This window comes from Leucoraja erinacea, chromosome 3 (assembly GCF_028641065.1).
Source record: "Leucoraja erinacea ecotype New England chromosome 3, Leri_hhj_1, whole genome shotgun sequence".
Classification (NCBI taxonomy): domain Eukaryota; kingdom Metazoa; phylum Chordata; class Chondrichthyes; order Rajiformes; family Rajidae; genus Leucoraja; species Leucoraja erinaceus.
In genome coordinates this window covers 97,202,387-97,221,270 of record NC_073379.1, presented here as the reverse complement: position 1 = coordinate 97,221,270, position 18,884 = coordinate 97,202,387, and the positions used below count along the sequence as shown (strand labels likewise).

Here is an 18,884-nt window from a genome sequence, read left to right as displayed (position 1 = left end):
CTGCTGAACAGTTCCCAAACCAGGCAGTTATGCAGTACGTCAGTATGCTTTCTACCGAACAGTGGTAGAAAGACTCCAGCAGTTTGGCAGACAGAGTTCTGAGGAAGTAAAGTTTCTGTTGCGCCTTTTTTTACAACTACAGCAGAGTTCACAGACCATTTAAGATCCTCACTGATGTTGATCCCCAGAAATTTAAAACTAGGCACCCTCTCCACCTCCTCGCCCCCTATCTCCAGTGGCCTGAGCTCCGCTCTATGTCGCCTGAAATCAGTGATGATCTCCTTTGTCTTTTTAGTGTTCAGAGAGAGATTGTTGTGAGCACACTACTTAGAAAGTTTGTGCACCTCCTCTCTTTAGGCGACCTCATTCCCATTTGAGATGAGCCCCACCACGGTTGTATCGTCCGCAAATTTTATGATCCTATTTGCGGGGTGATGGGGCAAGCAGTCATGTGTGTATAGGGTGTAGAGGAGGTACAGGATACTGGGTTGGATGATCAGCCATGATCATATTGAATGGCGGTGCAGGCTCGAAGGGTCGAATGGCCTACTCCTGCACCTATTTTCTATGTTTCTATGCTTCTATCTCTTGTTTGATGTTTGACAATAGACAATAGGTGCAGGAGTAGGTAATTTGGCCCTTCAAACCAGCACCGCCATTCAATGTGATCATGGCTGATCATCCCTAATCAGTACCCCGTTCCTGCCTTCTCCCCATATCCCCTGACTCCGCTATTTTTAAGTGCCCTATCTAGCTCTCTCTTGAAAGCATCCAGAGAACCTGCCTCCATCGCCCACTGAGGCAGAAAATTCCACAGACTCATCACTCTCTGTGAGAAAAAGTGTTTTCTCGTGTCCGTTCTAAATGGATTACTCCTTATTCTTAAACTGTGGCCCCTGGTACTGGACTCCCCCAACATCGGGAACATGTTTCCTGCCTCTTGCATGTCCAAGCCCTTAACAATCTTATATGTTTCAATGAGATATCCTCTCATCCTTCTAAACTCCGGCGTGTACAAGCCCAGCTGCTCCATTCTCTCAGCATATGACAGTCCCGCCATCCCGGGAATTAACCTTGTAAACCTACACTGCACTCCCTCAATAGCAAGAATGTCCTTCCTCAAATTTGGAGACCAAAACTGCACACAATACTCCAGGTGTGGTCTCACTAGGGCTCTGTACAACTGCAGAAGGACCACTTTGCTCCTATATTCGATTCCTCTTTTTATAAAGGCCAACATGCCATACGCTTTCTTCACTGCCTGCTGTACCTGCATGCTTACTTTCATAGACTGATGTACAAGGACCCCCAGATCCCATTGTACTTCCCCTTTTCCCAACTTGATGCCATTTAGATAGTAATCTGCCTTCCTATTTTTGCTACCAAAGTGGATAACTTCACATTTATCCGCATTAAACTTCATCTGCCATGCATCTGCCCACTCCCCCAACCTGTCCAAGTCACCCTGCATTCTCATAGCATCCTCCTCACAGTTCACACTGCCACCCAGCTTTGTGTCATCTGCAAATTTGCTAATGTTACTTTGAAACCCTTTATCCAAATCATTGATGTATATTGTAAATAGCTGCGGTCCTAGCACCGAGCCTTGCGGTGCCCCACTAGCCACTGCCTGCCATTCTGAAAGGGACCCGTTAATCCCTACTCTTTGTTTCCTGTCTGCCAACCACTTCTCTATCCATGTCAGCACTCTACCCCCAATACCATGTGCCCTAACTTTGCCCACTAATCTCCTATGTGGGACCTTATCAAATGCTTTCTGAAAGTCCAGGTGCACTACATCCACTGGCTCTCCCTTGTCCATTTTCCTAGTTACATCTTCAAAAAATTAGTCAAGCATGATTTCCCCTTCGTAAATCCATGCTGACTCGGACCGATCCTGTTACTGCTATCCAAATGTGCGGCTATCTCATTTTTTATAATTGACTCCAGCATCTTCCCCGCCACCGATGTCAGGCTAACTGGTCTATAATTCCCCATTTTCTCTCTCCCGCCTTTCTTAAAAAGTAGGATAACATTAGCTACCCTCCAATCCCCAGGAACTGATCCTGAGTCTATAGAACATTGGAATATTGTCACCAATGCGTATTTACCAAGGAGAAAGACAGTAGAACGGAGGAAATTGGAGCGGTCACTGGAAGTGTCATGAGAGTAGTCAGGGTCACCGTTGAGGAAGTACTGAAGGTACTGTTGTGTTTGATGGTAGATAAATCTCCAGGGCCTGATCAGATATATCCAAAGACATTGCGGGAAACTAGAGAGGAAATTGTGGGAGCCCTGGTTGAAATTGATGAGTCGTCCTTAAATACAGGAGAGGTCCCAGAGGATTGGAGGGTGGCAAATGTTGTGCCTCTTTTCAAGAAGGGCTGCAGGGAAAATGTTGGGAACTATAGGCCAATGAGCTTAACATCTGTAGTTGGTGAGATACTGGAGAGTATTCTGGGGGATGGGATTTCCAGCCATTTGGATGGGCAAGGACTGATTAGGGACAGTCAGCGTGGATTTGTGCATGGGAGGTCTTGTCTCACAAATCTGATTAAAGACCCGAGCAAAAAGATTTATGATGGCAGAGTTGTAGATGTTGGGTACATAGACTTTAGTAAGGCGTTCGACAAGGTGCCAAATGGTCGGCTGCTCTGGAAGGTTAGAGCTCATGGGATCCAAGGAGAGATAGCTGAATGGATAGCAAATTGGCTCCATGGAAGGAAGCAGAAGATGATGGTAGAAGGTTGTTTCTCAGACTGGAGGCCTGTGGCTAGTGGTGTGCCTCAGGGTTCGGTGCTGGGCCCGTTACTGTTTGTCATCTACATCAATGATTTGGATGAGAACATACAGGGCAAGATTAGCAAGTTTGCTGATGATATAAAAGTTAGTGGTTTTGCAGATAGTGCGGATGGTTGTGAAAGATTGCAGCAGGATCTGGATCGATTGGCCAGGTGGGCGGAGGAATGGTTGATGGAATTTAAAACGGAGAAGTGTGAGGTGTTGCATTTTGGGACGTCGAACAAGGGCAGGACCTACACAGTAAATGGTATGCCTCTAGGTAGTGTTGTAGAGCAGAGGGATCTATGAGTACAGGTTCCTTGAAGGTCGAGTAACAGGTAGATAAGGTGGTCAAAAAGGCTTTTGGCACTTTGGCCTTCATCAGTCAGAGTATTGAGTATAACAGTTGGGAGGTCATGTTGCAAGTTGTATAAGATGTTTGTGAAACCTCATTTAGAATATTGTGTTCAGTTCTGGGCACCATGTGATAGGAAAGATATTGTCAAGCTTGAAAGGTTGCAGAAAAGATTTATGAGGATGATGCTTGGACTAGAGGGTGTGAGATATAGGAAGAGGGTTGAGTAGGTTGGCTCTCTATTCTATGGAGGCTGAGGGGAGATCTTATAGAGGTATACAATATCATGAGAGGAATAGATCGGGTAGATGCACATAGTCTATTACCCAGAGTATGGGAATCGAGGATCAGAGGACATAGGTTCAAGGGGAAGGGCAAAAGATTTAATAGGAATCCGAGGGGTAACATTTTCACACAGAGGGAGGTGCGTGTATGGAACAAGCTGCCTGAGGAGGTAGTTAAGGCTGGGACTATCCCATTGTTTAAGAAACAGTTGGACAGGTACATGGATAGGACAGGTTTGGAGGGATTGGACCAAGCGCAGGCAAGTGGGACCTGGGGTAGCTGGGTCATTGATGGCCGGTGTGGGTGAGTTGGGCTGAAGGGCCTGTTTCCACACTGTATCAGTCTATGACTCTGACTCTAGGCGGGCACAATTACAATGTTTAGTGGACATTTGGACTGGTACATGGATAGGAATGGTATAGAGCGATATGGGCCAAATGCAGACAAATGGGAATAATTCAGTTAGGTAATACTCGATTGGGATAGACAAGTCGGGCGTACTGTATATATCTGTGACTCTATGTTGCCTGCCTCCCTTCTTACTGAAATCAATTGACCATTTGAATTTGCCTAGCACAGATTCAGTGGGCAGAATTACCAGCTATGTTCACTCCGGAGTCTGCTTAGTCTTGCAGGTAAAACGGTGAGATTTTAAGTAGAAGATGATGCCTCTGTGTTGGACAGAGGTTGGATGGTGGGTGATAGACTATCATGCTGTTTTAATTTTCTTGGTTGTTTAATATGTTTGTTTCATAAGAAATATCAAAATTAAATTTAATTTTAATTTGTTTCCTACTTTCTGGACTGGACATTATGTCGTTTCAGTGTACGAAGTTACAATAATAAGGGCGGCACAGTGGTGCATTTGTAGAGCTGCTGCCTTACAGCGCCAGAGACCTGGGTTTGATCCTGACCACACGTGTTGTCTGTGTGGAGTTTGCACGTTCTCCCTGTGACCACTTGGGTCTTCCCCATGTGCTCTGGTTTCCCCCCCACATCCCAAAGACGTGCGGGTTTGTAGGTCAATTGGCTTCTGTCAATTGTCCCTAGTGTGTAGGGTAGAACTTGTAGGGTGATCAGAGTGAACTGCAGATCTGTCAATTACACAAAAAAGCTGGAGAAACTCAGCGTGTGCAGCAGCATCTATGGAGCGAAGGAAATGTTTCGGCCCGAAAGGCTCCATAGATCGCTGAGTTTTCCAGCTTTTTTGTGTAACCTTGTGTAAGGGTGATCCTTGGTTGGCATGGACTCAGTGGGCCGAAGAACCTATTTCCACCCAGTGTATCTCTAAAGTAAGATAATACATAAAATGAGTCAAACTTTAATCTCGCTTCCTGATTTCACTACTTTGTTAAGGTATTTTTGGGGGATTTTCACGTAAATTTTCACTGCACGTAGGCTAATCAGAAAATTACATGAATGGGCTCAAGTCATGATAGTCGTACCAAGAAGAAAAAAAACCCACTAAGGTTTTCATGCGTAAAGTAACAGGAATACAGATGATAATTCAGCACCTCATATTCCGTTTGGGGAGTCTGCGTCCTGGGGGCATGAACATCGAATTCTCCCAATTTTGTTAGTCCTTGCTGTCTCCTCCCCTTCCTCAGTCCCCCTGCTGTCTCCTCCCATCCCCCAGCCTTCGGGCTCCTCCTCCTTTGTCCTTTCTTGTCCCCGCCCACCCCCGCCCCTGATCAGTCTGAAGAAGGGTTTCGGCCCGAAACGTTGCCTATTTCCTTCACTCCATAGATGCTGCTGCACCCGCTGAGTTTCTCCAGCTTTTTTGTGTACCTTCGATTCTCCAGCATCTGCAGTTCCTTCTTAAATACAGATGATAATATGTTCTGCAATTGACATTGCTGTTTAAATCACAAAACAGCAAGTTGCTTGCAAATTATACCCATCTGATTTTAATAGCCATATTGATTATGCGGGTAACTCTCTCATTTTCTTTCAAGTTAGCTCCATGTATGTGAAAATAATTGAGCCATTGTCTAATCCTAGTTGATCAGCACCATTACTGCTTATCCAGTACTAAAAATGAAATAATCTGTATAACATATTTCACATTCACAGCATCTTTCAGGCAGTTCATTGTCAGAGATTGTCTAACTCAGCACAGATCAGACAAAACCTTAGATTTTTGCTGGTTGGTTCAGTCAGATCTGCAGTACCAGTCTACCATTTGGGAATTAATTATTTCACAGAAATTGAATTTCAAGTATTCAGACTGCCAAGTTTGACATGAAAGTTTTGCATTAACATTCATTGTGCAAACCAGTGCAGTTTTTATCTTCACCTCAGATTTTTTTGTAATTATCTGTTTGATATCAAATGTAGTAATTTGCTTCACCTTGAAAAAAACCCAAAGTACTATTACAGACATGTCAGGAGGGTACATGTGGCTTGTATGACTGTTCAAAAAAAAAAATCAAACATTGGAATTTAAAAATCTCCTGTTGTCTTTGAACATTGCCTTTTGTTGATACGGTTAATTTATTTAATTATTGATCAGTTGGACCTCGCTGAATTTGCTGAATAACATTCCATTGCAAGTGAAGAAGATAGGTCAAGAGTCTTTCTATATAGATCAACAAACAGGGCCCTCCATAATGTTTGGGACAAAGACCCATCATTCATTTATTTGCCTCTGTACTCCCCAATTTAAGATTTGTAATAGAAAAGAAACCACATGTGGTTAAAGTGCACATTGTCTGATTTTAATAAAGGCCATTATTATACATTTTGGTTTCACCATGTAGAAATAGCAGCAATGTTTATCCGTAGTTCCCCCCCATTTAAGGGTACCACAATGTTTGGAACACATGGATTCATAGGTGTTTGCGATTGCTCAGGTGTGTTTAAATGCCTCCGTAATGCAGATATAAGAGAGCTCTCAGCACATAGTCCAGCACCTTTGTAAACTTTTATTGCTGTTTATCAACATGAGGACCAAAGTTGTGGCAATGAAAGCCAGCTAATCGAAAAAGGGACTGGCAGACCAAGGAAGACCTGATGACAGATGAATTCTCTCTACAATAAAGAAAAATCCCCAAACACCTGTCCGACAGATCAGAAACACTCTTCAGGAATCAGGTGTGGATTTGTCAGTGACCACTGTCCGCAGAAGACTTCATGAACAGAAATACAGAGGCGACACTACAAGATGCAATCCACTGGTTAGCCACAAAAATAGGATGGCCAGTTTGCCAAGAAGTACTGAAAAGAGCAACTACAGTTCTGGAAAAAACTCTTGTGGACAGATGAGATAGATTACCTTATACCAGAGTGAGGCCAAGAGTAAAGCATGGAGGAGATAAGGAACTGCCCCAGATCCAAAGTGGTGGGGGTGTTAGGGTCTGGGCATGTGTGGCTGCTGAAGGTACTCGCTCACTTATCGTCATTGATGATATGACTGCTGGTGGTAGAAGCAGGATGAATTCTGGTGTATAGACACATTCTATCTGTTCAAGCTCAAAAAAATGCCTCAAAAATCCGTGGTCAGCAGTTCATTCTACAGCAAGACAATGATCCCAAACATGCTGCTAAAGCAACAAAGGAGTTTTTCAAAGCTAAAAGATGGTCAATTTTTGAGTGGCCAAGTCAATCACTCAAACTGAACCCAATTGAGCATGCCTTTTATATGCTGAAGAGAAAATTGAAGGGAACTAGCCCCCCAAAACAAGCATAAGCTAAAGATGGCTGGCAATACATCTATGAAAATGCAGGGTGACTTGGACAGGTTGGGTGAGTGGGCTGATGCATGGCGGATGGAGTTTAATGTGGATAAATGTGAGGTTACCACTTTGCTAGCAAGAACAGGAAGGCAGATTATTATCTAAATGGTGTCAAGTTGGGAAAAGAGGATCTTGGGGGTCCTTGTTCATCAGTCAATGAAAGTAAGCATGCAGGTACAGCAGGCAGTGAAGAAAGTGAATGGCATGTTGGCCTTCATAACAAGAGGAGTTGAGTATAGGAGCAAAGATGTCCTTCTGTAGTTGTACAGGGCCTGGGTGAGACCACACCTGGAGTATTGTGTGCAGTTTTGGTCCCCTAATTTGAGGAAGGACATTCTTGCTATTGAGGGAGTGCAGCATAGGTTTACAAGGTTAATTCCCGGGATGGCAGGACTGTCATATGCTGAGAGAATGGAGCGGCTGGGCTTGTATACTCTATAGTTTAGAAGGATGAGAGGGCATCTTATTGAAACATGTAAGATTATAAAGGATTTGGACACGCGAGAGGCAGGAAACATGTTCCCGATGTTGGGGGAGCCCAGAACCAGGGGCCACAGTTTAAGAATAAGGGGTAAGCCATTTAGAACGGAGAGGAGGAATCACTTTTTCACACAGAGAGGTGTGAGTCTGTGGAATTCTCTGCCTCAGAGGGCGGTGGAGGCCAGTTCTCTGGATACTTTCAAGAGAGAGCTAGATAGGGCTCTTAAAGATAGCGGAGTCAGAGGATATGGGGAGAAGGCAGGAACGGGGTACTGATTGTGGATGATCAGCCACGATCACATTGAATGGCGGTGCTTGCTCGAAGGGCTGAGTGGCCTACTCCTGCACCTATTGTCTATTAAAATCTGACAATGTGTGACAAAGGCTGTTCATGTTACGGTTCATGTTATCTTGAGTATATCCATACACTGAACCTAAAATCAAAGTTCAAGCTCTGTTCTTAACAATAACTTGCTCTATCGAAAACTATATCGAAAACATTCTTTAATTTTCTTGACTCGGTAGCAGGATCTTCGGAGATGGAAACCATTCAGTAGAATGAGCCCATACCAGCTCATAGAGAAGGATTCCCATTCCACTCTCCTTATTTCTCTGTACCCCAACAATTTTAATTGGGACAGAGCTACCAGTCTTGGAGGGCATCTACTACACACGGTGCCTCAGGAAGGCCGTCAGCATTCACAAAGACTCCTCACACCCTTGTAATAGTCTGTTCGAACTTCTACCTTCCGGCAGAAATTACAAGGCCTTCTACGCCCGCACCTCCAGACTCTGGAACAGCTTCATCCCCAGAGCTATCGCTGCTCTAAACCGGCCCTGCTGAGTGCCCCCACCCCCATGAACTGTCTCCCTCGGATGGTCATAGAAACATAGAAAATAGGTGCAGGAGTAGGCCATTCGGCCCTTCGAGCCTGCACCGCCGTTCAATATGATCGTGGCTGATCATCCAACTCAGTATCCCGTACCTGCCTTCTCTCCATACCCCCTGATCCCTTTAGCCACAAGGGCCACATCTAACTCCCTCTTAAATATAGCCAATTAACTGGCCTCGACTATATTCTGTGGAAGAGAATTCCAGAGATTCACCACTCTCTGTGTGAAAAATGTTTTTCTCATCTCAGTTCTAAAAGATTTCCCCTTTATCCTTAAACTGTGACCCCTTGTTCTGGATTTCCCCAACATCAGGAACAATCTTCCTGCATCTAGCCTATCCAACCCCTTAAGAATTTAGTAAGTTTCTATAAGACCCCCCCTCAATCTTCTAAATTCTAGCGAGTACAAGCGAGTGGCAAGAATGTCTTTCCTCAGATTTGGAGACCGAAACTGCACGCATAACTCCAGGTGTGGTCTCACCAAGACCCTGTACAACTGCAGTAGAACCTCCCTGCTCCTATACTCAAATCCTTTTGCTATGAAAGCTAACATACCATTCGCTTTCTTCACTGCCTGCTGCACCTGCATGCCTACTTTCAACGATTGATGTACCATGACACCCAGGTCTCGTTGCATCTCCCCTTTTCCTAATCGGCCACCATTCAGTCACGTCGCACATCGACCCGGCATAGACCTATTTGCACTTTATACTGTTTTACTGTTCTTTTTTATAAATCACATTTCTCTGGGTATCTAACTTAATGACATTGGATGGAAGCTGCATACCAAATCTCGTTGCACATATGTGCAATGACAATAAAATATATTATTATTATTTACTCACTCAAACATATGCCAATCTATTTCCTTTGATTTATTTTGCCATTAACTATAACCAATATGGGAGGAGAGTGGTGTGCACAAAGAAAAACCACGTGATCACTAACAGAACATGTAAACTCTACACAGACAGCATTTGAGATCAGGATTGATCCTGAATCACTGGAGATATGAGGCAGCAACACTGATTGTGCTATATTGGAGCTGTTAGAACACACATTGCCTTTGGCACTAACAATGTAATGTTTGCCATAGCTTAAATTGATATGAAGAGTCCAGTGAAGCACAAGGGAAAGATGGCAACATTCAGAAAATGACACTAGTGATACAGGTGGAGTTCAGTTTATGGTATTTTCATTCTGTGAGGTTCAAAATTGCTGTTGCAACATAATATGGTTGGAAACACTGCCATTGTTACACTGGATACGTAAAGTCTGTTTAAACTGCTCATATTCCAGTTGTAAAGAAAACTATAAAGTGCAACACAAACTCCTGTAACTCACTTAAAACTCACATGGATGAACATACAGGAATAGGAGGACTACAACTGTTTCCCAATGCGATTAAAATAACATGGAAGATAAAAAAACTTACAGCACTTTCCAAACTAATGGCATTTCAACATGCTACTGAAAACTGCCACTATTTGATTATCTGAGGTTACATACAATTGTACCGAGTCAGTTTTCTTAAATCTGCAGCATACAGAATTTCAAAGTTTATGCCCCAGAAGGGGGCCCCATCTTGAAAAGATCAGGATCCAGAACTGATCCAAACAGTTGGAATAATGGAGGAAAGGATTGAATTATTTCTAAAATCTCTTACTGGGATACCAATTGTAATTTAGAAACCAGCGGATATGGCGATTAAGGCCGAGAAACTTAGATACATAGTGCTGTTATTTTTCATGCAACCAATGAAATTATCTTTTCCAGCTCAAATTGTACCATTCTGAACATTCCTGACATTCCCAGTTGTAATTCGGCACTGTGCATTGGGTGCCATTTCTGTGTCACCAGGGATTATAACTGTTATGAAGCTCTTTGTGATGCAACGCAGGGGAAATTAAACATGTAGTCACATTCCCTGAATAGGTTGGCCTTCAATGTAATGGCAGATTTGGGACCTCGTGTCCCTAGATTCCTAATGTCAGCCCCAATCTTCTGGTCTCCCACTGGATGCATCAATTTCACCCCCTAACCCAACATCGTATTCCCGTCCCGATTTTGTTCCTGTTCCATTGATAAGAATATTAGTCTGCCGGCATTCACTGGAAGTATCCAAAGCAAGCAGTCAGTGAGACAAGTCTGCTGGACGATCTTTGATCCACTGTAGCCCAATCTTCCCTACAGTGGGCATTTACTCTGTCTCCAACAGTCCCTGACCCTTCTTGTGAACACCACCACCATCCACCACCATATGCCCCACATCACCTTCATCGGATTTTAGTCAAAACACCCACACTCCTTATTCCTGCACCATTTACTCGTCAGCAACCCACTACCCAACAACCCAGCCCTTTACTTGATAACTAGCATCCTCCATTCACTCGGGTTGGATCTTGTTCAGTGACACTCCCCGACTCCTCCTCCTACTATTTCCAATCATACTTGCAGACTAGCCATCACTGCATCCAGCTGCTTTGCTAATCACCAATCTGCCCCTAGATTTTGTGTCACCTGGATATTAACTTTATCCAAAGTTGCAGTCCTCCATTTATAACATCTATCAAACACTGCATATGCAAGTTAACACAAGGAGAATAGATCATTTTGTGTTTGAACTCTTTAAATGGCATTAGTGGAGGGAATTATCATTCCCGCTATTGAGTACCATTGACAGAAGATTGAGGGTGTGTTAATTTGGAAGTTTTGTTCCAAAATAACAATACAGTTGTTTAACTAGCAATGTACACAGACTGACCTCAGTGACTGTCCGCACTGAATGCTTTCAATGGATGTTCAATCTGTACGTAATTATATCCACATTATCTTATGATATAGAACCAGGCCATTCAGTCACGTGTGTTCTGCCAGCTCACAGGAGTAACTCCAATAGTCCCCTTTAGTTAAAAAACTTTCTTTTAGTAAAAAACGCAAAGCGCTGGAATGAGTCAGTGAGTCAGGCAATATGTCTGGGGATCATGGATAGGCGACATTTTGGGCTAGGATTCATCTTCAGACTGATTGTATTCAGGGTCAGAAAGCTGGACAGACGTGGGCCAATCGAACAAGTAACAGGTGGGGGGGAGGGCGTGATTGGCAGATGAGTGGACAAAGGCCAGGGATGAAAAGGAAATGAAAGATAAGGAGAAAAGAAGCATGAATTGTGAGGCCAGATGAAGAGATGTACCTGGAATGGGATGGGGTGGGGTGGGAAGGAAAGGGGAGGGGTGGGGATGAGGATAGTGGAAGACATGGGTACCCATCCAGGTGGGGCACAGGGAAGAGGGGGGGGGGGAGAAAAATGGAGAGGTGGGGTGTTGATGGTCAGTTACCTAAAATTGGATAATTTAATGTTCATACCGTTGGGTTGTAAGCTACTCACGGAGAATGTGAGGTGTTTCTCCAGTTTGCGTCTGGCCTCATTCTGGCAACGAAGGAGGACCAGGGCAGAAAGGTTTTCATCGGAATGAGAAGGGGAGTTAAAATGGTTCGAAACTGGGAGATCAGGGCCAAGCGCAAGTGTTGAACATTGTGAACGTTGTGGCAATTATTCTCATCATAATTTCCCCCAAACTGAAGAGGCAATTACAAATAAACCATACCTCTCTGCATGTCGTCAGATCAAGTTGGGTTGGTCGACTTCCTCCTCTGGAGGACGCTTGTAAATTAAAAGTAACAATTCAGTAGGTTCCTGGTTATTATAACTGCCTTTAAATTCACCATTTGTCATAGTGGGATTCAAACTTGTTCCTGGATCCATGATCTATAACTTTCCTAACTCAATAACAACCCCTATCCAACTATGCCCCACAGAATCTTGGAAACTAACATTTTTATTTATTTATTTATTTATTTAATTTATTCCGAACAAGTAAAGACATTAATAGTAACAGAATCGAAATTATCAAACAATTGGACATTACAATCAATATTTACAAACAATGAAAAGAACAAAAAGCAAATTTCCAATGTCCAACTCTGTGTCTGTACACGCTCGAAGTGGAGTGAGAAGAAGAATAACTTATTAAATCTCACCCCTTTTCCCCAACACTTCTACCATATTTAAAAATCAATTAATGAATAATTGAATAGAAGAAGAGGAAAGATGTCATGCAAACTCAGTTTTGGCAATTTTCTAACAATATAAAGTAAATTTCAAATAGAAATCAATATTATTCACTGGTCAAATGCTCTTCCACAATCTCCCCACCGTGTCTGGGAAGAAATGTATCTTTACGCACAATATTAGGACTTCAATACCTTTTCAGCTATTGCCACATATCTTCCATGAACTAGCTGGTGGCTTCTCAGTGCAGAGTTTGAGTCATCTCTTTACACATGCCATTAACCGTGAATTATCAGCACTTACCCACCCTACTGGGCTGAAAAGTGACCTGGCACCTAATGTTTCCATAATAAAGGATAGCCTTTGCCATATATGGCATGCTGTCTTGGCAGAAAGGTTCTTGGCATCTAGCTGTCAGTAATGGAGCCACCTGCTCACAGTAGCTGAAACTGAAGAAGCTCTCTCTGACCTGCATGCTCTGGAGATTTCTATTGGCACATCTCGACTCTTAATTGGGGTATTGTCCCAACAGATCCATGTTTAATGCTGAAATGTTTATGAGGAATGTTAAACATTGTAATTCATGTATTTTAGTCACAGGTGTAAATTATTAACTTCTCTAATTCACCTTTGACAATTGCTAAGTAGTTGCCAACAAATCTCAAACCATTAACCAAGACTTGGTAATTACACCAATCAGTACTTTTTATAGATTTAGTGCCAGGTTTTCAATTGTTAAAGGACTTTGCATGTTTTCATTAATGCATTTCTGAGCGACTCACCATGTTCCTAATAATTAAAAAATATTTGTACATGTACCTGTTTTTTATGAATGGTAATGAAACGTACAATTACATTAATGTGCCAAATATAATATTGCTGCAAAAATAATAAAACTGATTATATTGAGTTACGTTATTTCTATATTGCCAATAATTTTTTTCCCCCAACTTGTAGTCCCACACGTGGAGGAAGTTGTAAACTGGCCCGGAGGGGAACTGAAACTGGGCCAAGTTTCCGGAGTTGCGCTGGATTCCAAAAATAATCTTGTTATTTTTCATCGAGGAAACCATGTGTGGGATGAGAAGTGAGTGAGTTTGCATGCTTAAAAGTTATGCCGTGAGTGAGTATTTTGGTACATTGAGAATCCTCTTGCGTATTAGAACACATTTTACCAACTATCCAAAGCTTGAATTGTAAAGAAAATAAATAACCACTGGGCTGCTCCTTTCTCCATTTCCAACTCTCAACATGGTTGTTTAAAGGGCCTGTCCCACTTGCTGTTTATTTTCGGCGACTGCCGGCATCATTGTCTGACGTATTAGGTCACCGATAAATATGCGGCGTGATGACGTATGATTTGCAGTCATGCTTAGCGGCCATGTTTTGCGGCCATTGGAGAGAGGTGAACATTTCCTTTGAGAGCCCTGTTGTGGCCACGTTTCTTTTCTGTAAATACATTCATATAATTTATGAATCTCGGCCCAAACAATCTGACACTGCATTTATTTTTCAATTAAAATGGTTTGTACTGAATATCACTAATTTTGCAGACAGTATTTATGTAATTACAGATAATTATTAAATTGGTAGCATATGATTTTGTATGGGTGAGGGGAAATATCACATGATACAGTTAAACCATTGGGAAAATGTGTTTTCATCAGCAATGCCTGTCGTTTGAAATTGTTATTTTATGCCAATTAAGAATTATTAATGATTAGAAGTTACATTAAACAAGGTCAATTGGGGATGGTCTACTAGCAATGCGAATAATTTACTTTTGTTTTCTTCTACTAGTTCCTTTGATCGAAAGCATATCTATCAACCCCAGGGTATTGGTCCAATCCCATACAACACTATCCTCACTTTAGATCCTGCGAGTGCAGAAGTGCTGAATGCTGTGGGAGTAAATACGTAAGTAAGATTACTGTTCTTCAGCTATTTCCTGTTGCAGATTTTGCCACCTAATAAAGCACAGTTGCTAGCCCCTTGAAAAGCTACAGTTTTGAAAATGCTTCTCAAATTTCATGTGTTTAGTTTTATAACCTTTAATGTCATGTGTTTCATTTTATAAAGTTTGTCATCTGTGAACAGTTTCTGTTTACAATTTTGGAATTCTTTTCTTTATGGATAAGCTTGCTAAAAATGATAGATTCAATGCACTAGTGGCTGGCTGGAGGTTCTGTGGAGAGCTGTCAACTCGCTGCAATGCAGCCGTGAGGACATTTAGGATATCAGTGCTTGTGCACTGCAGAGAAGTATAAAAGCAACCCGCTCAGCCCCTGGATTATCACCGGGGTTGGGATATTCATCAATTCTTAATGGGTTTACTTGATTTATATATCAGTTAAATGTGTTTTATGGGAAGTTATTTTTTATTTTTAACAAATTATTTATATTTTTTCAATGTCTTTGATTATTAAAGATAATCGGATACAATGAAAAGCTGGTTGTTCAGCACAGGGTTATCAGAAAGCTGTGAGGGTAGTTTGAGGGCAGAGCCATACATTTTGCTGCTCGTGTCCTGTTCAATCTCACCGAGTGATTGACATGGCACCTCTGGCAAGAGCTTGGCAACGGGGGCCTGCAGGCGGTTACAACAGCTGCAGACACTGTGCAAGGAATAGTCTTGTGCAATGTGGCCACTGAGGGCTTGGGTGGAGAGTTACAGTGATTCTAAAGATCCCTCTGTTTACACTAACGGCCGAAGTTTCAACACCAAACGGCATCAACTTTCATGTGGAAAAAGGACGCAAATGGGGAGGAAATCAACTATTTTGCAGGAACATTTCACTATATCGGGAAACAGTTTCAGCAATTTGAATATTGGTGTAATTTCTGATGTCATTCACTCAAACATTTTGACATTCATCTCAAATGCTGTCTTTTGGTTACTCTTGGAAGTTTTATTCCTCATTTTTAATCTTGTATTTAGCTAATGTAGAATTAAAATATGCCATTACAAACATGCAAGTCTATGAAAATGACAAGCATTGAACTTGGTCTGTCAAATCTGTGCAATGATTTTCAAACTCTAAGTTACTCACACCACATTCTCAAACCCACCCAATTCCCTATGGACCCAACCATGCAATCACTTCACACCAGCACAAAAACAAATAAATCTTAGTCGATTTCAGACAACAAAAACTCTGGAATATTTCTGTCCAGCACTAAAAGTGCTAAAACCAATTTCAGGGAATTACAAATAAAAACATTTCATGCTGGAATTAGCACATCAGATAGTATCTGGAGAGAAAAATGCTTCAGGTCGATAGCCTTGCATCAGAACTTTACAAAGGTAAAAAGCAAATAGGTTTAAAATTGCAGAATTGGAGGAGGGGTAGAGAAGACTAAAGGAATGTTTGTGATAATGATCACCTGCTGGCAGAGTAGTGAAGGGTTGTTATTTGCAGCAGATCTGTCTGGCCGCAATGTGCATAAATAAAATAGAATTTGGCATGCACAACAATAGAGTTTCCAATAAAGAAATAGAATGCAGGATAGACTCAGCAGATCAGGCATCATCTATGGAAAAAGTAAAAAAGGAGTTGACATTACATGGTGATGCCTTTCTTCAGAGGTGGCCAGTTTTAAAACAAACTAATAGCCTGATAAGCTGAGCTTGTTCAATTCACTGTTGAGCTCTGAAGGCTCTCCCTGGTGGGAAGATGAGGTTCTGCTCCTTGATTTGTCGAGATTCATTGGAACAGTGTAAAGGGCCTGTCCCACGAGCATGCGACTCCATGCGGCAAGCGCGACCTAAAGTGGTCGCTTGAGCCGTACGGCCTCGCGGGGCCAGTCCCACTTCGATCGCAGGAGCCGTATGGAGTTGTGCGGAGCTGGTCCCGACATCGCGCGGGGCTCCGAAAAACTGATCGTGTTCAAAAATTCTGCGCGACAACGGAATGCCGGCCCGCAGCCGCCTCGACGGGTGTGCGCAGACCGTCTTGACGCAGTACGTCATACGCGAACCTCCCGCGGACTTCGCTCGAACATCACGCCACTCACTCGACCTCCGCGCGGCCCCCGCTTCCGGTTTGGTCGCGCTTGCCGCATGCAAGTCGCATGCTCGTGGGACAGGCCCTTAAGGGACTAAAGGCTAGAGAAGTCAAAGTCTGGAAAGAAATGCATCATTATACACAATATTAGGACGTATACGTTTTCAGCTATTGCCATCACGTCCGCATATCCTCCATGAACTAGCTGGAGGCTTCTCAGTATAGAGTTTGAGTCACCTACTTGTTTCTCCAATGTGAAGGGAACTAGATTATGAGCACCAAATGTAGAACACTAAACTGGAAGGAATATTTAAGTCACAAGGAACTGTAGATGCTAGTTTACAAAAAAAGACACAAAGTGCTGGGTAAACTCAGCAGGTCAGGTAGCATCTATGGAGAACATGAATAGTCTGTATGTTTAAGAGGGAACTGCACATGCTGGAAACTCGAAGGTAGGCAAAAATGCTGGAGAAACTTAGCGGGTGAGGCAGCATCTAAGGAGCAAAGGAAATAGGCAAAGTTTCGGGTCGAAACCCTTCTTCAGACTCTTTCTGCACTGAATAGCCTGTAGATGGGTCCCGACCTGAAATGTCACATATTCATGCTCTCCAGAGATGCTGCCTGACCTGTTAAATTACTCCAGCACATTGTGTCGTTTAAGGAATATTAGAATGCCTGGTTGGTGGGTCAGGAAGAGTTCATAGATATATTATGCAGGCCTATAGAAACTAGATTTGAGATGCAAGAAACTACCGATGCTGGAATCTTGAGTAAAAAACAAAATGCTAGAGGAATTCAGGCAGCATCTCTGGAGAACATGAATAGATGAATAGATCCGGAAGTAGTGGCACTGCCTTGCAGCTGCGGCTCGCCTGCAGTCTGTTTTTTTTTTTTGTTTGTTTTCTTTTTGTCCCGTTTCAGTTTATTTTGGGTTTGTTGGGTTGTGTATGTGTGAGGGGGGGGGGGGGGAGAAGCTTGTTTTTGCTCTCTTCCTTCGGGGGTGAGGCGACCTTTCTTGTTGTATCCCCCGTCTCCGTTGAGGCCTAATGGCGGAGCTGGCGGCCTCCAACAGGGACCGACCTCGAGGCTCCGGAGGCAGAGCCAGCACTTACTTACCATCGCGATGCTGGCCGACTTCGGGGCTGTGGCGGTGGTCCGGCGGCGGCGACCCAACTTCGGAGCCTCGGAGGTTCGGCCACGGGCTCAGTGGACGACATCGTCGGGAGCGCGCAGGTCACAGGTTGGTGACCTGTTTTTCCGGAGCTCCCGCAACAACAGCTTTGTCCGCTGGACTGGAGGGCGGCAGCTTCGGCAGCTTCGACCGCCCCGGTTCGCGGAGCTCGGATTCAGCCGCGGGACTTGCTTACCATCACCCGGTGGGGTCACAACATCGGAGGCCTGGATCGCCTCAGTGCAGATAGAGAGCAAGGAGGGAAGACACAAGGACTTTGGGACTTTTGCCTTCCATCACAGTGAAGAGGTGCCTGGTGGATTCACTGTGGTGGATGTTAAACTGTGTTGAGTGTGTGTTTGGTTATTTTATTCTATGTTATGACTCCTAGGTTAAACCATTTCGTTGTACTGTAAATGTGCAAGGACAATAAAGTTGAATCTAATCTAATCTAATGATGTTTCATCTGTGGAGGGAATGGACAGATGTGCTGCCAATATTGAATATTCTATATGGACAGATCTCCACGAGTGCTGCCTGACCCCGCCAAGTTCCTCCAACACTTTCAACTTTGGTTTGATTAGTTAGTTGTGGGCTTATATATTTCCATCTGTTGAAAGCTGATTTAGCTGTTAAACATCCATGATATTCCAGAACTACATCTTCACCAGGTTGGTAAATACTTATCAAATATTTGTGTGATAAGCCAACACGTCAAAGCACAAAAGTCTTAACCGTATTAACTGGTAGATATAAAATGCATGAACCAGCACGTTTCAAACCATGTTTTGCAGACAGAGAAAATAAATGCATATCCTCTGGTTATTGAATTGCCTGAAAGTCATTGAAGTTTGACTGCACTAACCAAACTTATCATTTTCTTGGGGGTGATGTGGCAATCATGTTGGGTCACTGGTTGCAAGTGTGTTACTTATAATTGTTATTGAAACTGTTAAGCTAACAATCTGCACTTCACATTGCAGTTTCTATCTACCACATGGTGTAAGCACAGACAAAAATGACAACTTCTGGGTAACTGATGTGGCACTTCATCAGGTAGGTACACAAGCTTGGTAAAGCCCCGTCCCACTTAGGAGACCTAAACAGCA

The 18,884-nt window shown here is 43.1% G+C and overlaps 1 protein-coding gene across 3 annotated transcripts in view; it reads left to right on the top strand.

The window, feature by feature from the left end:
• Positions 1 to 18,884, top strand: part of pam (peptidylglycine alpha-amidating monooxygenase) — a 181,215-nt gene that overhangs the window by 148,301 nt on the left and 14,030 nt on the right. For all 3 annotated transcript variants that reach the window (XM_055633263.1, XM_055633265.1, XM_055633264.1), the window contains 3 exons: positions 13,558 to 13,687; positions 14,401 to 14,517; positions 18,759 to 18,831. In XM_055633263.1, the coding sequence (XP_055489238.1) occupies positions 13,558 to 13,687; positions 14,401 to 14,517; positions 18,759 to 18,831 (320 nt within the window). The remainder of the gene's footprint in view (positions 1 to 13,557; positions 13,688 to 14,400; positions 14,518 to 18,758; positions 18,832 to 18,884) is intronic.